Source organism: Vulpes vulpes, chromosome 8 (assembly GCF_048418805.1).
Source record: "Vulpes vulpes isolate BD-2025 chromosome 8, VulVul3, whole genome shotgun sequence".
Classification (NCBI taxonomy): domain Eukaryota; kingdom Metazoa; phylum Chordata; class Mammalia; order Carnivora; family Canidae; genus Vulpes; species Vulpes vulpes.
The window spans coordinates 82,082,578-82,106,327 of NC_132787.1; the positions used below are offsets into that span (position 1 = coordinate 82,082,578).

Genomic DNA, 23,750 nt, shown 5'->3' on the forward strand with positions numbered 1-23,750 from the left:
TGTGCCCCATGTTTTTACAACTATGTGCTTTTGCTCATGGTTGCTTCCACCTGAATTTTTTTCTCATTCCCCTCCCTCATATTTCCAAATCCTACTCGTTCTTCAAAGCCCAACTAAAAGCCTCTATGTCCACGCATTTAGCTTTCTTCAGGTCAGGGGTATGTCTTGTACTTCTCTGCCATCTCCTAACCTTTTATTTTGCCTCCTATGTACCTTTTTTATTCTTTTCTCCATATGACAGATCTTTACATACCTCATTTAATAAACACTAGTCCCCAAGAATAGCAATTGTTTCACTTATAGATCCCATCAAATGCCATGCACATAGCCTCTCAAAAGTGTTTATCGAATCAGTATACCTGGGACTGGAAAGTTTTAAGGGCAATCTAGGGAAAAAAGGCAAGCCAAATTCACCTCAATTAGCTTTCACCTGCACACTCCATCATCACTTAAGGAGTGATGAGACAGTTCAAAGTCCAGGGTTAATCAGAATTCTTTCTGGAGATACTTAAGATTTGGAAATTTGAGATATATGATCAGGGAACCAATTATAGTAAAATATTCAGCTCAGTATAGTCTGGTTAACTATTAAAAGCAAACCCAACAATTGTAAAACCATTTAGTGATTTTTATCCTGCACGGGAACACGTAAAACTGTCAGTGTAGACTGTCACAGTGATGGCTTCTGGTTAACCAAGTACCTGTGCCATAGGATCTTCCTTTGACGAAGTAAGAAAGAATTCATTCTATGGCCATAGGGATTCCTGTGTCATTTAAACATGTCACTATTATCTTAAATTTCCCTTCACAGACTCAAGCTTATTAACTTTTCTTTCTCTGTGCTGCCGGAAGATGTGGTCCTGTAAAAAGCTCTCTTTTAATGTGAATAATAGCTAACATTTACTGAGCATTCACTTGTGAATTTTTAAAACGGTCTTTCATGTGTTATGTCATTTACTTCTTACACAACTCACAGGGTGAGGAGTGCTATCATCCAAGGTAACTGATGCTGAGATGGAAGCTGCCTGAGGTTGCTGTGCCCATGTTCACCCAGCTGTTCAGTGGCAGAACCATGATACATACCTGGGTGGACTACCTTCAATATTCACTGCACGTGTGGTGCACTCGGGGCATCTCTTCCTTCTCACAACCCTGTGAGGGTACATAATCATCTTTCCTCATTTCACAGGTAAGAACATCAATTCTTCAATGAGATTGAGCAACATGCACCTGCGACACAGCAGAGACTAGGTTGGATTCTGTCTTCTGAGTCCCACCGTAACCATTTCCTTCTAACTGGTGCCCCAGGGCTGTGGCAGTTTCCAGACTGTGAGTGAGGGAGCCCACTTGTCTAACTCTTTTGCTTTAGCCAGTGTTGGCATGAGAATTAGTTTTACTACTGGCTCCCTGTCCAGGTTCATAGCACTTTTGTTCTCTTTCTCAGTTGGTGTTTAAAATAAATGATAATCAGTCTACAGTGTTTCAAAAGAGAGGTTTTTGGAGCACCTGGGTGGGGTGGCTCAGTCAATTAAGCATCTGACTCTTGATTTCAGTTCAGGTCATGATCTCAGGGTTGTGAGATCGAGCCTCCAAGTTGAGCCCCAGGACAGGATCAGTGCTGCTAAGCATGGAGCCTGCTGAAGATTCTCTCTCTCCCTCTGTCACCCACACATTCACACACACACACACACACACACACACACACACACACTCTCTCTCCTCTCTCAAAAAAAGAGGTTTTTAATTAATATTAAATAAAAATGAAATCCAAAAGCATATTTATGCATAATTTTGTTCTTTTGGAGACACATTTTGAAACCACAATGATACACAGAAATTACTGGGAATGAGCAAGACAATTGTTTTTTTTATTACAAATTACCTGGATATTAAATTTTAAGGACACTGTATGAAATCTGAGGTAGTGTATATTCAGTGGCCTCTCCCTTTAGTTACCAGATTTTTAAAATCCTCCTTTTAGTTGAACTATCCCTACCACAATTCTTTGATTACATTCTGTTATATATTTGTAGATATTCATGTTTATTTATATCTACAAATATATTTATAATATAGTATACAATCAAATGGTAAATTATATAAAACTAAATATAAGTGCATATAAAGAAAACGGAAGGGGCTATGTGTAATAAATAAAGCTATATAAAAATGGATGAATGCGCCTGGCTTAGAGCTGATGTTCAGTAAATGGTAAATATTACTAGCTTTTATATACAAGCAGAAGACCAGAATCTTCTACAAGTTTAGTAGTTTTTTTATTATTTTATTTTATTTTTATTTTTTTAGGACTAGAATATCCCAAACTCCTTTTTTTTGGGGGGGGGGGGCTAACATTTCATGAAATCTTTAATGAAATTGGGGGAGGGGCACAAACAGAAGGGCGGGGCAATGGGGACAGGCCTGGGGGCAAGGGGCACAGGGCTGCGCAGGGCAGGGGGCTCTCCTCTTCCCTGCAGCAACCCTCCCTCCATCATCCCATAACAAAATGTGATAAATAACATGAAAATTATCTATCAAGGGCTATAAAAATCCCTAACAATTACTGAGAGCCTGCAAATCAGAGAAGACGGTTCTAAGGATTTAACAGTTCAAGCTAATCTAGAGGGAGACTAACTAAATCTTTTACAGTTATCCAGATGTGTGAGATGGAGGGTCTGGATTAGGGTAGTGGCAGTGAAAACTAAGGAAGGTCATTTTAAAGGATATATCAAGCATGTCTCTACTGATTAAGATAATAGATACTAAAGCACTTTTTCCCACAACTGTTTTATTAACTCTGTAGTGACACACAAAAAGTTTCTGAATTTTTCATCTATGTTTCAACATCATAAAAAACCCCCACAAAAACAAAATAATTCTTTTAAGTAATCACATTCCATAAATTAAACCCAGCTGAAGTTTTAAAATAATGAGCATTTCCTCTAGTAGAGGCCTTAGTGAATCATGTTTTTCTCTGTTTAGGATTCTGAATCAAGTAGCTCTGCTCTCTTAAGTCACAAGTGTTGATTCTCTTTGTATCAGGTAAACATCTGAATGATTGTGTTGTATGTCATTAAGGACAAGTGAAGCCAGGGAATGTGGGACAAGATTTGCAACTATAGCCCCAGAAGAGAAGAACTGTAAGCTTCCAGTTCTCATAAACCACCACAAAGAAATAAAATCTTTTCCATCATGGTCATTCTGATTATATTTTCTCTCAAGACTAAAAAAAATCTCACATGGTAATACATTTACTTATTAAACCAATTCTTTATCACTGTAATGCTTTGGGAATAGGAATAAAACATCTTTAAAAAATATTGAGGAAATTGTAGTTCATATCAAGCAAAAAATTATAGGTACAGGGGGTACCTGAGTGGCTTGGTTCTTTAAGCGTCTGCCTTCGGCTCAGGTCATGATCCCAGGATCCTGGGATGGAGCCCCACATTAGGCTTCCTGGTCAGTGGAGAGCCTTCTTCTCCCTCTCCTTCTGCTGCTCCCCCTGTTTGTGCTCTCTCTTTGTCAAATATATAAATAAAAATCCTTTAAAAAATTACAGGTACAAAGATAGTCTTTTGCTAAAATGTATTGTTGAAAGATTCATCTAAAGTGGAGGAGACAATTTTATTTTTAAAAAGAGAAGCAGAGCAGCAGAAATGCAATGAATATATATATTCTCTCTCACACACACAAATCCTTAAATCTCTGTATAGTATCAGCTTGATTCCTTAAGAAAAGTTACTTCTAGGAAGAGTAATTTCTGTCTCTTTAAGGACCACGAGAGAAAATGGAAGTCACTAGTGAGATGGGACTGGCTGTAAACTGCTCCAATGAGGTCCTGGGAATCTTGCTGAGAGAGAATATTTGGGGCTGGACTAAAATGTTTGTTGGGAAGTGGAAGGAAGAAAAAGGCAAAGTTAGGTAAGGGCGTTCTTTAAAAAGAATATAAATGAGTGGATTTACTTTCAATTTTAAAATAAAACAATAGCAGAACAAGATTAATTATAAAATATTAGATCGTATTAGATGCATATTACTGGATATGGGATATTTAGCAGCTTTCACTTCCTGAGAATATTTCAGAAATGTCTTTTCTAAGCAATAGCTTCAGAGTAGATCAGAGTCATACACAATTTCACTTGCCCCATCTATAATACAAATTATTTTAAAATTCCCATTTCTGGGCAGCCCCGGTAGACCAGTGGTTAGCGCCGCCTTCAGCCCAGGGCGTGATCCTGGAGACCCAGGATCGAGTCCCACGTCGGGCTCCCTGCATGGAGCCTGCTCCTCCCTATGCCTGTGTCTCTGCCTCTTTCTCTCTCTGTATCTCTCATGAATAGATAAATAAAATCTTTTTTTAAAAATAAGTAAAATTCCCATTTCTCAAGTTTAAAAACAAGAACATCTGTTAAGATTGATGACTTAGTATAAAACGGAGGGACCTACTTAGCTTTCTTTTCTCTCAGTTCTCAGAAGCTGCCTTAGACCACTGCTTGGGGATGGATGGATGGTTGACAGTAGCCCATCTAGTTTGTCTCAATATATTTCACTCAAGTATTTTGGAGATAAAATCTTGACGGAAGGAGAACTAGGTCGTTTCTGGGACCGTAACTGTCAGCGGGTCAGGTTTTCCTCTTACCTAGTTATAATTTATCACATTGTGGGTCCCCCCCCCCCCAGGTCCTCATCCCGATACCCGACCCTCCTCCTCCCCGGGCCTTGTTACCCTTGCTTCCCTGGACGTGGCAGCCTAGGGTCGTGATTCTTGACTGCACTTCACTTTGATGGGAAGGGGACACATGCGAGTTGAAGGACGGACGACAGGAAACACAGAACACCGAGAGCAGCCACTTCGGTACCCTCCGCTCCGACGAAGGGCTCAGGAGGTCTGCGCCTCGCCTCCGGTGCGGAATGCCCGGGGCTCCGCGGTGCCAGGCGGCCACCTGGAAGGCAGGCCCGAGGGAGGAAAACGTGGGGAGCAGGGAGACAGGCTCTCGGGGTGCCCCGTTCAAGCTGTCACCTCTTGGTTCTTGCCACCGGGGCCTCCGTCAAGAGCGGACGACAAAAGACAAAAAGGCAACGACGGGGCTCAAGTGCCGTGTGTGACTGGTTTAAACGCACGGTCGCGCCCCGCTCCCCCGCGGCCACGGAGACGCAGGGACGTCCGCGCCTGCTGAGCTCCAGCTGCCCTGCACCGCGCAAAGGCACAGCGATATCCCCGCGCGGCTCCCACCCGCTCGGGCACGCCCGGAAACTACAGCTCCCGGCAGGCCCCGCGCCGGCCGCGCGCCCCCGCCCCGCACGCCCCGGCCCCCCGCCCCCGGGCCTCAGGACGGGACGGGGAGGAGGGAGGGAGGGAGGAAGGGGCGCCAGCGGCTGGCGGGATCCTGCGAGGCGCGTGAAGCCTCGCTGGCGCCTCGTCTGGACTCCAGACGCTGGCGGCCGCGGAGTTTCTCACGACTGGGGGAGCCCGCCTCTGTAAGTAGTCGCCTCAGGGGGCGCGGATCAGACCCTGAAAAAGTTATCGTCGCCGCGGCCGCCGCTTTGTTCTCGCGGCCCGTCGGGTGAGGCGGCGGCGGCGGCGGCGGCGGCCCCTCCCCCACCCGCCCGCACGCGGCGGCGGCGGCGGCGGCGGCGGCGGCGGCGGGACTCGGGCCCCGCGCGGGGCTGGGCGGCGACCGCCGGGGCTGGGCGGGAAGTTGGCGGAGCGCGAGGCGGGGGGAGCGGGCGGGGGGCGCCGCGGCGAGCGGGGGGCGCCGGCGCGGCCGCCCGCTGGGGCTAAGTTCCGGCGTGGGCGCGGAGGCCAAGTTGGGTCGGCGCTCGGCGGGCGACCACCGCGCGCGGCCGCTTCGGGAGCCGGACCCGGAGAGTCGAGCTGCAGAATGTGGGATGAGATGAGCCTTCTGCTGCTGCTGCTGCTTCTTCTTTTTCTTTTCGTTTCATCACTTCGTGTTGTAGCCTTCTCAGAAGGAGTGAGTAAATGGTGCTTAGAGCGTGAGCCCCCACCCCAGTTTCCTGATTGTGCTTAGTTTTGCAAGTTGCAGCCTTGCTGTGGAGTGAGCTGTTCTCACCCCCGGGGAGGATTTTCTTAAGATGAAACGCCGAGGAGCGCGACTGTTTGTTGGAGCAGTAACAATAACCACATACTACTTACTGGCCGATGGCCTGTTGGATATTTTATCTGAAATCCTCTCGGTCAGAAGCGTAGGCCTTGCCGACAGCGCTCACGAATATGAACCAAGCGACAAGCCCGTGGGAGACCTGCAGACTTTTCCGTACCCAGATTGATGGCTTGGACCTAACTGTCTCTTCAACCACACCCATCCCCACAGGAAATAAGATATCGGTGTCATCTTTGATTAGGAAGGATAAGTTACACCCTGAACTACTATTTTGTACGACCCAGCTTTAATGAGCTGTGGCCGCAAATGAAACAAAAACTTTTTTTTAAAAAATGCCTTAATCCGTACTCTGGGAAATGCTGTATTGTATTACTTGTCGCTACTTCTGCTCTGTACTGAATATTGCAGTTCTGAACCAACATTTTAGCGACTGTGATTTTTGCTCAGATCGAACTTACATGCCAACGTCTAGGGCATGGAGGGCAGGGAATACCTACCTCTCGGTTTGCTACTGTGGACATCCATAAAAGTTCCCCGAGCTAGCTAGCTCTCCACTTCTAAGTTTTATTTTATTAAAGAACCTTTTTTTCGTCCTCTCCCGTTAGGATCTGAATTGAGAGCAAGCCTGAAAATTCAGCCGAAAAGAAGTTTCAAGTTTTATAGTAAAAGCATTTTAAACATGTCACAGAATCTTTCATGTTAGGTTTTGGTTCAGCAGGTAACATAGATGTATGGTAGACCTGATCAGATAAGCTGGCGGTATTTAACAGGCCAGTTTCCATACTAAGTTCTATAGTTCGGTGGATAGCGTTTTGCTTTTTTTTTTTTTAAGATTTTATTTATTTATTCATGAGAGGGAGAGAGAGAGACAGACAGACAGAGACAGGCAGAGGGAGAAGCAGGCTCCATGCAGGGAGCCTGATGTGGGACTCATCCCTGGACTCCAGGATCATGCCCTGGGCGGAAGGCAGGTGCTAAACCGCTGGGCCACCCAGGGATCCCCCAGCATTTCACTTTTTAGGATGACTCACATTCAAGATGTTGACTGATATCCTGAGACTAATTTTTTAAGCAATCTCAGGTAATAATGAGTCTTTTAGATATGCAAAGCTTTCAGTTTCAATAGATGACCTCTTTAAAAGAAATTTCTCTCAGGTAGTTTTTAACTTAACATTGGCATATGCAAAAAAAGGCTTTAATAAATCAAGCCTTAGGACTTTAAGGTTTTAAAATTACATTGGAATTGAAAAAAAAATCTCATACGGAAAAAAATGAATTTAATGGTCATTAAATGGACTTTTAAGGGACATTTTCTCATTTTTAAAAAGACTTTCTAAAATAGATGAAAATATTACCATATTGAAATTAGTTGCTCATTTTTAAAAGAAACTACTTTTACAGAAATGGCTATGTGGGGAAATTATTTGCTAGTACAGATTTTTATTTGATTTAATAATCATTCTTATAGTTCACAATCTTCTGTGCTGGTAGTACTTTGAGTCTCTGATTATGTAATTTAAATTGAACTTGTATGTGTGCCTCTTTGGAGCAGTGGGAAAATTTGAGATGATATACTTAGGAGATGTTTTAATTTTGATTTTAGTACAGAATAAAAATTTTCTCCACTTGTGTGGTTTACAGTGACATTGTATGAGAAATTGCTCATTGGCTGTTAGCCAAATTTCTCAGATATCACTGGGCAAAGAGAGGCGATGAAGGTTCATCAAGCCCAGCATAGATTCATACAGCATTGCCAGATTGGCAGGCTGTAATCTTATTAATGGATAAACTTTTCACTGCCTGAGCAGAGAGCAGACATGGTGTGTTCGCTGTACTCTCTCTGAGAGTGGAAGGTCTGAGATTTAAATGTCACTAGTCCAGATGAACAGAATTTTAGCAGCAACAATTTAGTTGAATGCTTAGCTCTGAGGAAAAGTATTATATTAATCTAAGGAAACAGTTATATTTTGAAAATCTATAGATGTCGGGATTGCTATAGACTATGAATTTAAAAAACCAACAAAGCCATTTGAATTGTTAATACAGTATACAATGTAAAAGCAACACTAAGATTATTAAGCCAGGTCAAGCCTGTATCAGGGCAAAACATAGACATTGACTTCGGGACACTAAGAATTGCTCTGAAAAAGGCCACATCCTTTTTTACATGTTAAAAAAAATACACGTATATATCAAATCAACAGGAAAAAAAAAAAAAAAAAGACCATTCATTCATTAGTGTTCCTAGCACACAAAACTAAATCGAACCACTACTGGTAGGGAGTCATGGTAGATATTATGCTAGTCTGAATAGGAAAAGCGTTTTACCTCTTTAGTCTTTACTGATTACCAAAAGGACACTGGCTACACTAAATAATGAGCTTCCTTTTGAAGTGTCTAAAAACTGGATTTGTTTTGTCTTCCTGGAATCCTCTTCCCTCCTCTCTCTCCTTCCCTGACTTCTATTTATCCTTTAGGTCTTAGCTTATTAAGCACACTTCCTTAAGGTCACCTTGTGTGAGACCCCAGCTGAAATTAGATCCTTTAAGTATACTTGTCATATCATTTTTCACAATTTGTAGTTAATTTGCTATTTTTGTGTGTGGTATTTGTTTAATGTGTGTGTCCCACATCACTCTGTAAGCTCCAGAGAGAGCAGTGTCCATGTATGTTTTGGTTACTGCTGTATAACCACAGTGTCTCTAATAGTCTGGCATATAATAGGCACCCAGTAAATGTTGAAGGAAAATGCTTTTTGAGTTTCTAAGTAGAGGCTTTGCTAAGTTAGGAGATATGTACATGCAGGAGGGAGATAAGGGATTGGGAGAGAAAGGTGGATCACCTTGTGATGTTTCCATAAAGTGACAAGGCCTTTGTTTTACCTTGTCTGTAGTAATAGGGCAGGTTGGGCTCAAGATTCTTTTTTTTTTTTTTTTTTAAAGATTTTATTTATTTATTCATGAGAGACACAGAGAGAGAGAGAGAGAGAGGCAGAGGCAGAGACACAGGCAGAGGGGGAAGCAGGCTTCATGCAGGGAGCCCGATGGCAGGGGAGCCCGATGTGGGTCTCCAGAATCAGGCCCTGGGCTGAAGGCGGCGCTAAACCGATGAGCCATCCGGGCTGCCCCTCAAGATTCTTTTAATGTTTCATCTTTTGTTTCCATTCAACAGTGGTGATGGATTATGTAAACTCATTTGGATGGGATATGTGACAGAAAGCTCCCCCAAAGAGTATTTGAGATGTTCCAAATAAACATATTAATTGGCGTTGGTGGTATAGTGGTGAGCATAGCTGCCTTCCAAATAAACATATTAGAAATGCTTGCCAATTGATAGCTGTTAGAAACAAACATATCTCGATACAGTTTATAAATTAGTAATTGTCTTAGTTTCCTAATTGAAACATAAAGACAAAATAAGTTAGTTACTAGATTTTTTTTATACTAATGTTAATATTTTTCAGCCTACATCCTACTGCATCTTACCCAGCAAATCAGGGTTCCATAAAATAAAAGGAGAAAACAGATGGTTTGAGTGGGCAGAAGCTAATATGACAGCTCATTTAGTTTCTTCTATTTGTTTTCGTGCTGCCACTTTAAAAAATCTTTTTTTATACAAAATTTCCAAGATGTAAAATTTATGTAGCTGATTAATAGTTATCAGTAGTTCTGATAAATTGGCCGATTGCATTATTAGACAGTTACTATTATTTGGCTAATATTAACAGGTATAATAAAATGAAAATTTAGGGCAGCCCCGGTGGCGCAGTGATTTGGCGCCGCCTGCAGCCTGGGGTGTGATCCTGGAGCCCCACAACGGGCTCCCTGCATGGAGCCTGCTTCTCCCTCTGCCTGTGTCTCTGGCTCTCTCTCTCTCTCTCTCTATGAATAAATTTTTTAAAAAAATGAAAATTTAGTGGGAAGACATCCATCGAAAATAAATTATTACTGAACACAGCGGTGTCTTGTATTTTGAAGTATTTAACCTAAATACAGTATCATTTGTATTTTACTACCTTTTTTTTTTTTTTTATCACAGTTTAGCTTTTGAAACTACTAGAGTCAAGTATGTTAAGTAGCTCATTACCTCAGGAGGTGGAGGGAAATAGTAGAAAGAACATGGGCTTTGCAGTCAGGGAAACTTTAGTTTGAATCCCAGGTTCCATCTCATATTAGCTGTGAGCAAGCAACTTCTCTGAAACTCTAGTTCCTTTCCTTAAAACAGAATTAAATCTCATAGGGTTGTTCTAAGGATGTAATAAAGTATCATATCCGAATTACAGCTTTTGGCCTAAAGTAGGACCTTCATGATTAATTCTTTCATGTAATTACTATGAAAATTATTGGGACTTAATGAGCACTTAACTGTAAGCCAGGTCCTATTGAAAGTACTTTACATGCAGTAGCTTCATCCTCATAACGTCCTGTGAAGTAAGCAAGTACTGCTCTTATCTTTACTTCTCTGCAGTGATACTGAATAAAGGTGATTATTCTCCTAACACCTTTTCAAATATTTGAAGACCATTATTCTATTTAGCTTTGTTAAGCATATATTTGTCACATGACATCGTTTTAACCTTTATCTGGATGCATGCTCTTATTTTTTTTTAATCAATATAACTTATAAATGTGGAGTGTACAAATGAATACAATGGTAATGTAGGCTGATTAGCAACAGAGTTTACAGATTGATGTTGATGTGTTCTCGGTGTCCTGCGGGGTTAGATTTGCGTTGACTCTGATTCTTTTAGTCAACGATTAGCAGCCCTTGTTAATAAAATCTTAGGTGGCCTTTTAAGAAGAGCTTCTGAATGAGCTCTTCATTTCTTCTTCATTGCATAGTTAACTTTTTGAAACTAAATGTAAAGCTTTACACTCACCCTTGTTACATTTCACTTTGTTTATCCTTGATTGTATACTCTGAGGATTTTATAAGCATGCCTTCTGTGTCTTTATCTTATAAATAGTCAAAATATAGGGCCAGGGACAAAATTCCAAGGCACATCCCCTAAACACTTTTTTCATCTGGGTTGATATAGACCAGGAAACTTCCCTGACTGCACTAACATCCAAGTCACACTCAACATATTTTCAAAAACAGCATGGAAAATCATCTTGAATACTGTTTTGTCCAGAATACACTCCCCCCCCCTCCCCCGGCTTTGCTAATTGTATGATCTTGGGCAAGTACTTTAATTTCTAAGCCTGTTTTCCAGCTATAAAATGGGTTGTTGCAGAGGATTAAATGAAGTAACACACATGAAGTCCTTATCTGACAGATAGTTGGAGCTCAGTGACTGTAAGTTATTATTCTTATTTCCTGCATCTAAGAAGTCTGAAAATCATTCTTTCCAAGATCTAAATGCAGTGGATTTGGCATTATTTGTTCTGTTTGAATTCATGCTGTCATCTAGTGATTATTATATTCTTTTCTGAGTATTCAGACACCACATGTTTTCATAATCTATTTTCAGATTTGACTAAAGATTAATAATTAAGTTTATATGTCTGTGATTTCTGAAATCTTCCCCACTCTCCCAGCTCATAAAATTTGAAGCAACTCTGACCCATCTCCAGGCCCTCAGCCCTCTCCAAGATTGCAGGAGTCAGCTTTGTGATTACACTTGTTAATTGCTTTAGCAGCATAGAATGAATTGCATCTGGAAGCAAAGACTTACACTCATAAAAAGTTGTTTTAGTTTCTCTAATTCACCAGACTTGGGTTTCGGTTCTCATTGCTCTTCTACAACTTTAGTTTAAAAACTTAGGAGAAGATAAGCAAAATACAAGTTGAGCAATTCTGCCTTCTTTATGTGCTCTCTCAACCTTAACAACATCCTCTCTGAGCAGTGATTCTTTCAGTTCCTTGTTCTCTTTGACAAACAGTATGTTATTGTGGAGATACCACTTGGTAAGAAAGTATGAAACTTGGGTCCTAATTCCCCCTCCACCTCTTAATACCCATGTGATGCTGGGCATGTTGCTTTATATGCTTATGCTTCTGTTTTTTCCGTCTGCAAAAATCTATTTGTCTCCAAAGAGATAGGCATAAGGTAAAAAGTATGTAAAACATATCTAAGATGTTGAGTGCTGTCACATATAAGGTGGAGTAATATTTATTTGAATGTGGTTATAAAAGCTTTTATATTTGAACAGTTTTTTTCTAAGCCTTAGTTTTTCCTGAGCTTTCGAATTCTTGTTACTGTATCTGTATGCTTTGCTCTCCCGTTATGTTCATCCTAATTTATTTAGCCCCATTAACTACTCTCCAGAGAGTCATTCTGCAACCACTTTGGATGCTTCGGTCTTTTGGATCATTGGAATTGTTTACAGCTATATATGTAAAATTTAGACAGATCCCTATGAGTCATTTCACTTAGGCCATCAGGATCATACCTTTGGTTTGTTTGTTTTTTTAAATTTTTTTTATTTATTTATGATAGTCACAGAGAGAGAGAGAGAGGCAGAGACACAGGCAGAGGGAGAAGCAGGCTCCATGCACCGGGAGCCCGATGTGGGATTCGATCCCGGGTCTCCAGGATCGCGCCCTGGGCCAAAGGCAGGCGCCAAACCGCTGCGCCACCCAGGGATCCCCAGGATCATACCTTTTGTTTTGTTTTTGAACTGTCCTATTATAAACTGTGATACATTTGTAACTGAGCCTAGTGCTTTTTACTTTTAGAAAGCATTTATACTAAGATCACTTCCTCCCATGTTCCTGTCATAAATATGTCGTTCACATTATAACTGTGCATAGTATGTCCCCTTTGGCTTCCTTAGTCTTCTGAAAGAAATCTGTCAACAAAGCAAGTCACCAATCATATTTTGGCAGAATTAGACTTTCTGATATAAAAGAGAATACTCTTAATGTGTCTTTATTATGACACATTAATGTTATACATCTTTTGTATGGCTGAGTGGTATGTACTTTATTTCTATAACAGTGTCAGTTTTAACCTTCTTTTTAGTACCTTCTATTTTTTTCTTGTAGTCCTAACTCAGTTGTATATTTGTGGAATAAAAGTGTTTGATTTTCAGGTTTCAGGTATTAGTGAAGAATGTCAGGGGCTTTGTGGTGGTGGCAGTGGTGATGGTGAGCAGAAGTGTTTTCCTAAAACTATACGTACAGCAAAAGATGTCTCTGATAACTAGACCCCCCAGAATGCCCACCCATTTGGATTTCTCAGTGAGTTATAAACATGCAACCAAAACTTACCATTTAAGAAAATTACAGGGATTCTTGCAGTTTTAAAATAATGTCAAATGAGTATAAAATATTAAGAGTGTTTTTAAAATTCCTTTCAGGCTGACTGCATTTCAGAAAGCATCAACTTTTCGTCAGTGGACCCATTCGTCAAGTGAAATATGCCTGCACTGTTTTAAAAAGCTTTGTGCTTCATCATGGAAAAATTTCCTCCCCTGCCAAAATGAAAGACATTTGAGAAGGTGATTTAACGTGTCGACATTTGAGAAAGTGCCCCATCAAATCAGTAAACCTCAAGATAAGAGTTAAATAGATTAATCCTAAACACTTATTTTTTAAACCAGGAGGATTTCATCTTAATAGAAAAACAACTTTTATTCAGTATGTATTTTCTGAGATTAAAAGAGAGAGACAAGAGTAGACTTAAAAGAAAATAAATGAAGATGGTTAGTAAAGAAGCAATGTCAACTCTTTTCTGATGAGGATAATTCAGTAATGTTAAATCCTTTCCAAATCCTTGGTGGTGGTCCTAAAGACAAGACTCGTTTTTGATGGGACTGATGCTAAGGGAAGTAGGGCCTTTTTTGTATTCTACTTACAGTTGTAGAAGTTGCAGTCATTGGCATGAGTGGCTTAAAAGAGGAAATCAAATTGTTTTCAATTAAATCCAAAAGTACAGTCATTTTTTTACTGCTGTGATTTTAAAAGCCTCTTCATAACCACTGAAAAAAGAATTGACAACTCTTTTAAAAGATTAAAGAAAGGCAGATGTCTGCAAACAATTCCCCTCCATCAGCCCAGAAGTCTGTATTACCTGCTACTCTTCCTGCTGTGCTTCCAGCTCCTTCTCCCTGTTCAAGTCCTAAAACAGGACTGTCTGCCCGACTCTCTAATGGAAGCTTCAGTGCACCATCACTCACCAACTCCAGAGGCTCAGAGCATACAATTTCATTTCTGCTGCAAATTGGCCTTACACGGGAGAGCGTTACCATCGAAGCCCAGGAACTATCTTTATCTGCCGTCAAGGATCTTGTGTGCTCCGTTGTGTATCAAAAGGTACCATGCATGCTATTTATGTCAGTAGTTTTTCTCATATTGTTTCAGATACTTTTCTATAAATAATACAGGCAACAGTGAGTTAACACATTTGGGTCAATCGTTTATATCCTAATTTGGATCATTTTGGCAGAGTGCTAATCGACTAGAAGCCTAAAGTCTGAAATTTCAGATTCTAACAACTGGAGCTTTTATCCTAACTTCAAAATATTGCCTATTCAGTTTTTCTTTTGAGAAAGGAAGATTCATGTACAAGTCTCATTTGTTTTTAGAGAAAACAGGAGGTAGAGGGTGCAGGGCATCCAGGTGGCTTACCAAAAGGATGGGCCTCTGTCCACACCTCTTCCTAGGTGTGCTGTGTTCTGCCCTCTTTTTGTACCTTCTTCCTTCCCTTTAAGTCTTGATTTCACCTGTACTGCCATTTAATATGCAAAGACCACTCCCTCTTGCTTAAAAAAATAGGTAAATTAGTTTTGAATACGACGATATATAAATTGAAGGTGACTTTATTTTGTTTCCCTTCCTACCTCCTGCCCTATACTATACCATTTTTTGAAGAACCTGAGCTATAAATGTCTTTATTAATCTTGATTTGATGGGTAAATGTTCTCTATTTTATATTAAAACTATATTTAAGTAAGAATTGGTTACATTTTATTTTTAATAGACTGAGCATATGTTTCAAACAAATTAGTATACTTCTTATTTTAAAAATTATGTTAAGTGAGATTGATATATTTGTACTCAGGCTCCTCATCTTACTGTTTGTGTTTTAACATCTTATGTTTTATATGATTTATTATTATCTTCTGATGTAGAAGTAATTAACAGTCTAAAATGTTATGCAGTTTGTAGAAATAGCCTGTGCCTCCTGTGTGGCAACAGTAACTTATCTATTGAAATGTGGCCTAAGGATTAACTTTGCTTTCTTAGATCTGTAGAACCATCTGCCTGTCTCTTAAGTATCTTTGCTTTTATTTTCTTTCATTAATTGTTACAGAGGTTTTTCACAAATATTTTGACTAGGTTTTTAAAGGTAAGATTTTAACTTAACTACAGTTTGTAACTTGATGTTTCCTTTTTATTTGAGCCCATAGAAATTGATAACTAATGTCTTAGTTGAGTCTGTATTATTGTTTTCAATTTTATAAAATTTCACTTCGTTCTTATATACATACAGAGTCTTATATACATACTGATTTTCATATTACCTCATCCTTAATATAGATGTGAGATGTGGGTCAGATGGATCAAACTCTTAGGAAACTAGGTTAAAAATCATAATCCATGAACAATTACAGTGATAGCAAGGAAATTGGATAGAGCTGGAAAAAAGCTAAATTAGGGTAAACTTTATATAAATATAAAATAGAATTACTGATTATAGAGCTAGCCAGCATAAAATGAGTATCATAGTAAACTGAATTTGAATCAGTATTATAATGATATAGGGATGTATTTGGCAAAAATATATAGTGTATATAGGGCGTAAACATATTACACATTATTTTTGACATTTGCTGGGATCCTAACTGTTGTTTGTGTAGTATAAAAGAGTTTTGAGCTTGAAACTAGGTGAGCTGTAGTGTTTAATTTCTGTATAACTTATGCACAAGTGATGTGACTTCTCTAGATTACAGTTTCCAAATCTATCAAATGATTGAGTTGGGACAATTTCTGGTGTGTAATTCCAGCAGTGAGATTCAGAATCATTTAATCTAAATTTTGGTCTTCACTGCTAGAGACAGATGAAGGAGAAAGGCGTTTCAATGGATGACTTGCTCCAGGCTGAGTCCGAGAAAAATCTTAAGAGCATCAGCTTGAATTCTGAGATTTTATAGAGGTGTCTCATGGATCCCTAACTTACCTGGAGGATGGAAAAACCAAGTCAGAAGTACTTTTGTTTTTACTTTCCCTCTTTTTTATGGCACTTGTTCACTAGTCACCCATTTTCATTACTTGAACCTTGTATAGCTCCAGGTTTACTGCCAGTACTCTCATGGGCATGCCTGCATTTCTTCACTTCTATTCTTAGTAATTGCATTTACCTGAACCTTTTAAAAGATAGGTTACTGATTAAATTTTAGGAAATAGATTAACCAAATGTCTCCTCCCTCAAAAAGCTTATAATCTACTGAAGGAAACATGCTCACCAGAGTAAAACATAAAGAGTAGAAAGTGAAGTTAAAGAGTGCTCTTCTCAGATAGATAAAGGATGTGGGAAGACTTCAAAATGACATTTCATTTGATACCTTAAAGAATGAGCAAGATTTCAATAATGTGGTGGGAGGTATGGAATACATTCCAGATAAAAGAATCAAGATGAGCAAAGATACAGAAGGGGAAAAGAGGAAGATTATAATAGGTAACGTTTACTGAGTGCCTGCTTCAGGAGCTTTGCATTCACTTTTTCTGACTAATCCTCACAACACTTTGTGGTGCATCTCAAACTTTAATGTGTATGCCAATCATCTAGTGATTTCTCCTACGAGGTAGATTTGGGATGAGTAAGTTTGGGGTTGGTCTGCATTTGTAGTATACTCTTAAGTGATATTGATGCTCCTTTTCTAAGGACCTCACTGAGTAGAAAGGGTATAGGTGTTATAACTGCTACTGAATAAAGGAGGAAACTGAATTTCAGAGGCATTTAATTACTGAAAGTCAGAATTCAAACACAGGTCTTTTTTTTTTTTTTATGATTTTATTTATTTGAGAGGGAGAGTGAGTGAGAGAGAGCGAGCATGAGTGGAGGAGAGGGGCAGAGCAGGAGGGAGAAGTAGGCTCCCTGCTCCATCCCAGGACCCTGGGATCATGACCTGAGCTGAAGGTAGATGCTTAACTGACTGAGCGCCCTGAATGCTCCCAAACACAGGTCTTTTTTTTTTTTTTAACTCAAAAACCTGTATCCTCTTTTCACTGCACCACACTTAACTTCCTTGTGCCAAAGAAAAGTTTCCCACTTGATTCCTGTAAGAATGGAGATTTAACTAAGGTCTATGTGCAGCAATGCAACATGATCAGATTTGTGTTTTGGAAAGCTTAAATGTGTAACTAAGTGTAATATAAAGTAAGGAGATCAGGTAGGAAGCCATTATAATAAAGAATGGAACTGAAATGGGTATTGGAGGGTATTGGGAAAGTAGTGTTGGTAAAACTTGACAGCCTATTGAACATAGAGGAAGAATAAATGGCGGAGGGGCGGTGTGGGTGATGGATGGGCGTTGATACTGATAACCAAAATAGAAAATTCAGGAAGAAAAGTAAGGTTTTTCTGGGGAGATAATGGGACTGATTTTTATCAAACTCTAATAAGACAGAGTTCCTGTGTTCTAGAAATTTTTAAAGATTAGGGCCCTAGTGTCTGCTGTGACTCTTGAAATTGAATAATTATTCCTCCAGAGGAATCTTCCCATCTCTGGGTTTGCAGAGAAACAAACAAGGCTGAAAAGTAATGAAAATAGCTCTTGGTTTGGAGGACCAGAGGAAAAGCTTCTAAAAGTTAGTGAAATAAGCCCTACTTTTAAATTAAGAGAGGAGGCTACCTGACCTATAATTTCATGTTAACAATATTTTAGATATTCTAAAATGTATTTTTAGTCTACCCATAATACCAAAGGTATATTCCATCTATTTTACATTTTTTGCTGTCCAGTGTTAACAATATATTAGTAATAATTGATATCAGATATAAGGAATAGGAATTTGACCTTAGGTTTAAGAATGCCATTTACAAATTTGTAACGCTTTTTAAATTACTACTGTAGAGTATGGTTTGTGGAATTCTTTAAAAGTTTTTGTAATTATTAAAGAAGGAGACATTGTGTGTGTACATGGATGGAGGAGAGGGAGATCTACAAGATATATAGGATATATAGATAACATAGTAAGTGAAGAATAGGACATACTATGCTATCATTTTGTATTACACATGCTTACACATACATATGTACACATACATGATTTCTTGATTGTTTTTAGATGACCTTGGAAGGAGAGAGAGTTTTCTTCCAGGAAGGGTACTGGTGACTGGGGAATAAGAGTGAAAAGGAGATTTACATTTCATTTATACCCTTGTGTACCTTTTGGATTTTGTGCCTTATACATGTATTCCATATTCAGAAATAATATTTAAATATTTTTTAGAATAACAGTGCAGTGATCTAAAAGGAATGACCATTGCATTTTAAAATTATTTTGTTGGGTAAGATTGGATTTTATGTTGCTTTATTTTCTTTCTTTTTTTTTTTAATTTTTATTTATTTATGATAGTCACAGAGAGAGAGAGAGAGAGAGAGAGAGAGAGAGGCAGAGACACAGGCAGAGGGAGAAGCAGGCTCCATGCACCGGGAGCCCGACGTGGGATTCGATCCCGGGTCTCCAGGATCGCGCCCTGGGCCAAAGGCAGGCGCCAAACTGCTGCACCACCCAGAGATCCCTATGTTACTTTATTTTCTAGCACCTTTCAGACATTAACTAGAAATGTGCCATATAATATATGCAGTTATTTTTTTCTCTTTAAAGAGATATTTTTGTTAGGTGTTTGTTTTTAAAAATCAGATGAGATATAATTTATTTATAATAAAATTCATCCATGTTAAGATCATAAGTTTGATGAATTTTAACAGTTGTGTGCAGTTGTGCAACTATCACCCATTCAAGATATAGAACATTTCTGTCACCCCATAAGTTCCCTCTTGTACTTTTTGCAGTCTTTTCCTCATCCTCATCCTGGTCCTGGACTACCATTACTCTGCATTCTGTTACCGTGATTACATGTTTTCTAGATTTTCATATAAATGAAGTCATATAGAATGTAGTCTTTTGTTCTGCCATCTTTCACATATCTCAGTGTTTTTTGCTTTTTGCTTTTAATTCATCCATGCTGTTAGGTATGTCAGTAGCTCCTTTTTGTGGCTGAGTACTCTTCCATTGCATGGCTATACTATACTTTGTTTATTCATTCATCAGTTGATTGATATTAGAGTTTTTTCTAATATGGGGGCATTATGAATAAAGTTGCTATGGACATTATCATTCAAATCTTGATTGTAGTTACATATTTTCATTTCCTTGGGGAAATTTTTAAGAGTAACATGGCTGTATGCTTGCCAACACTTGGTATTTCCAATCTTTTTAATTTAACCATTCTGATTGGTATGTAGTAATATCTATTTGTGGTTTTAATTTGCATTTTCCTAATTACAAATAAGATAGGCTATCTGTCCATGCGCTTAATTGCCATTCACGTATTTTTTTTGGTTAAGTTCTGTACAGATTATCTTATTGAGGTATAAAAAGTTCTTTAACATTTCAGATAAAAGTTCTTATCAGATATAAAATGCAGATGTCTTCTTTTAGTCTGTGATTTCTTTTCATCCTTTCTCTTTAAATAATAGTCTAAATAATCATCATTTTTTTTTTTTTTTTTTTTTAATAATCATCATTTTAAAGGCTACTGTTAGTCATCTTGATGCATAGTAGTTTACAGCCAGTTTCTTATTCTGGTCATTTATGTTGCTTCTGATTTTTTTTTTCAGTTTTATGGAGATATAATTGATATATAAATTTGTATTAGTTTAAGGTATACAACATAATGATATATGTATATTTTGCAGAATGGTAACTACAATAAATGTAGTTAACATATATCACCTCCTATGGTTAATTTTTTTCTTGTGATGAGAACTCCTAAGATCTATTCTCTTAGCGGCCTTCAAATATACGGTAAAGAATTGTTAACTATAGTCATCTTGCTCTACATCACATTGCCAGAACTTATTTAGCTTATAACTAGGGGGTTTGTACCCTTTGAGCACTTTTACTCATTTTCATCCTCTACCTCCGGTAACCACTAATCTGTTCTGTTTCTGTAGGTTAAGTTATATGAGATTCCACATATAAGTGAGATCATACAGTAGTTTTCTTGCTCTGCTTGATTTATTTAACGTAATGCCCATAAGGTTCATCCATGCTGTCACAAATGGTAGGATTTCCTTCCTTTTGTGGCTGAATAATATTCTATTTTATTTATACCACAATTTCTTCATTCATATTTGGATGGACATTTGGTTGTTTTCATGTCTTGGCTATTGTAAATACAAAGATGCATTGACATGGAGTGCAGATAATCTATTAGAGGTAGTGATTTTGTTTTCTTCAGATATATACCCAGAAATGGAGTTCCTGGGTCATACGGTAGTTCTATTTTTAATTTTTTGAGGAATGTCCACACTGTTTTCTATAGTGGATGCATAAATTTAGATTCTCACAGCAGTGCACAAGGGTTCCCTTTTCTTCACATTCTCACCAACACTTGTTATCTCTTGTCTTGTTGATGATAGCCATTCTGACAGCCATAAGGTGATACCTCCTTGTGGTTTTAATTTGCATTTCCCTGATGATTAGTGATAGGGAGGACCTTATCATGTGCCTGCTGGCTAATTGTATGTCTTCTTTAGGGTAAGGTCTATTCAGTTCTTCCACCCATTTTCAAATGAGATTGTTTGTTTTTGCCATTGAGTTTTAGTTCTTTTTATATTTTGGCTGTTAAACCCTTATCAGATGCATGTTTTGCAAATACTTTTCCCCCTTTGTAGTTGCCTTTTCATTTTGTTAGTAGTTTCTTTTGCTGAGAAGCTTTATAGTTTAATGTAGTCCCACTGGTTTATTTTTGCTTTTGTTGTCTTGTGTTTGGTGTCAGATCCAAAGAGTCATTGCCAAGAATGATGTCAAGGAATTTATTTCCTATGTTTTCTATTCGGAGTTTTGTGGTTTCAGGTATTTATTTCCTATGTTTTCTATTCGGAGTTTTGTGGTTTCAGGTCCTATGTTAAAGTCTTAAGTCCATTTTGAGTTGATTTTTTATGTATGGTCTGAAATAGGGGTTCAGTTTCATTCTTTTGCACATCCCAGTTCTCCCAGCACTGTTTGTTGAAAAAACTGTCTTTTCCATTGTATATTTCTGATTTTTTTTTAAGATTTTATTTATTTATTCATGAGAGAGACAGAGAGAGGCAGAGACACAGGCAGAGGAAGAAGCAGGCTCCATGCAGGAAGCCCAATGTGGGACTTGATCCCTGGACTTGGGGATCACGCCGTGAGTCAAAGGCAGAGGCTCAACCCCTGAGCCACCTAGACATCCTTTCCTGGTTTCTTTCTGAAATTCTGTCAGAAATTCATCGACCATATGTGCATAGGTTTATTTCTAGGCTCTCTGTTCCATTGATTTATATGTCCATTCTTAGGCCAGTACCATAGTGTTTTGATTATGATAGCTTTGAAGTATAGTTTGAAATCAAGAAGTGTAAATGCTTCCAGCTTTGTTTTTCTTTCTGAAGATTGCTTTGGCTATTCAGGATCTTTTGTGTTTCTGTATGAATTTTAAGATTGTTTTTTTCCGTTTCTGTGAAAAATACCATTGGAAATTTTATAGGGATTGCATTGAATCTGTAGATTATTTTGGGTAGTATGGGTATTTTAATAATAGTCTTTAATAATAGTCCATGAACACAGAATATTTTTCCATTTATTTGGATCTTTTTCAGTTTCTTTCGTTAATGCCTTACAATTTTTAGTGTGTAGATCTTTCACCTTCTTTATTAAATTTATTTATAGGTATTTTGGTTTTTTTTTGATGCAATTATACATGGGATTGTTTTTCTTAATTTCTCTTTCTGATGTTAACTTATTGTATAGAAAGGCAACTGATTTTTGTATATTGATTTTGTATCTGGCAACTTCACTGAATTGTTTATTAATTCTAACAAAATTTTGGGTGGAGTGTTTCATGTCTCTTACAAATATAGCCAATTTTACTTCTTCCTTTCTTAGATGTCTTTTATTTCTTTGTCTTGCCTAATTGTTCTGGCTAGGACTTCCAGTACTATATTGGAAAGTGTCAAGAATAAACATCCCTGTCTTGTTCCTAGGTTTGCACCCCGAGTATGGTGTTAGTTGTGGGCTTGTCATATACAGGCCCTGTTATGTTGAAGTATTTTTCCTCTCTACCTCACTTCATTTAGAGTTTTTGTCATGAATTGATGTTGAATTTTGTCAAATGCTTTTTCTGCACCTATTGAGATGACCATATGATATTTATCCTTTATTATGTTAATACGGTATTGCATTTATTGATTTGCAGACGTTGAACTATCCTTGCATCACTGGAATAAATCCACTTGATCATGGTATATGACATTTGTATGCTAACATTTGTTGAGGATATTTGCCTATGTGTTCAACAAGAATGTTGGGTTATAATTTTTTTTTCTTGTAGTGTCCTTGTCTGTCTTTGGTATCAGGGTAATGCTGGCCTTATGAGCCTGGAAATGTTCCTTCCTTTTTATTGTTTGGAAGAGTTTGAGAAGGATTGGTATTCTTTAAGTGTTTGGTAGAATTTACCAGTGAAGCCATCTGGGTTTTTGTGTGTTGTTGGGAGGATTTTAATTACCAATTCCATCTTTTTACTATGAATTGGTCTGTTAATATTTTCTGCTCATTCATGATTTAGGCTTGGTAGATTGTTCTAGGAATATATTCATTTCTTCCAACTGTCCAATTTGTTGGTTTATAATTGTTTATAGAAGCCCTTTATGATCCTTTGTATTTATGTGGTATCACAGTGTCACTTCTTTCATTTGTAATTTTAAGTCCTCTTTTTCTTTAAGGTAAAGGTTTGTCTGTTTTGCTTATCTTTTCAAAAAAACAGCTCTTAATTTCATTCATCTTTTCTATTATCATTTTAGTCTATTTATTTTCACTATGATCTTTGTTAATTCTTTCCTTCTTCTAACTTTGGGCTTCGTTTATTATTTTTCTAGTTCCTTGAGGTGTAAAGTTAGGTTGTTTGAGATCTTTTCTTTTTTTCTTAATGTAGGCATTTATTGCTATGAACTCTTTCAGAACTTTTGCTGCATCCCATAAGTTTTGGTATGTATTTTCATTTTCATTTGTCTCAAGATATTGATTTCTCTTTTGATCTTGCCTTGTTGACTCATTGTACAGTTGCATGTTGTTTAATGTCCACATATTTGTGAATTTTCCAGGATTTTTTTGTTTTTGTAATTGATTTCTAGTTTCATACCATTGTCCTGGGGAAAGATGTCTAATATGATTTCAGTCCTGTTAAGTTTATTAAGACTTGTTTTGTGGCCTAACATGGTCTTTCCTGGTGAATGTTCCTGTTTGCTTGAGAAGAATATGAATTCTGCTACTTTAGGATGGAATGTTACTGTAAATGTCTATTAAGTTTATAGTCTAATGTATAGTTTAAATCCAGTTCCTTTTTGATTTTCTATCTGGATGATCTATCCATTGTTGAAAGTGTGGTATTAAAGTGTGTTGTATTGTATTTGTATTGTAATTGTATTT

The 23,750-nt window shown here is 38.1% G+C and overlaps 2 protein-coding genes across 2 annotated transcripts in view; one reads left to right on the top strand and one right to left on the bottom strand.

Annotated features, from left to right (window-relative positions):
* Positions 1-5,316: 5,316 nt before the first annotated feature.
* The window catches only part of PRKD3 (protein kinase D3), an 88,638-nt gene continuing 70,204 nt past the window's right edge, over positions 5,317-23,750 (top strand). The window contains exons 1-2 of the mRNA XM_072767282.1: positions 5,317-5,478; positions 13,427-14,381. Of these exons, the coding sequence (XP_072623383.1) occupies positions 14,094-14,381 (288 nt within the window). The 5' untranslated portion in view covers positions 5,317-5,478; positions 13,427-14,093. The remainder of the gene's footprint in view (positions 5,479-13,426; positions 14,382-23,750) is intronic.
* The window catches only part of NDUFAF7 (NADH:ubiquinone oxidoreductase complex assembly factor 7), a 103,726-nt gene continuing 94,115 nt past the window's right edge, over positions 14,140-23,750 (bottom strand). Inside the window, exon 11 of the transcript XR_012003165.1 lies at positions 14,140-14,437. The gene's annotated coding sequence lies outside the window, so the exon portion shown is untranslated. The remainder of the gene's footprint in view (positions 14,438-23,750) is intronic.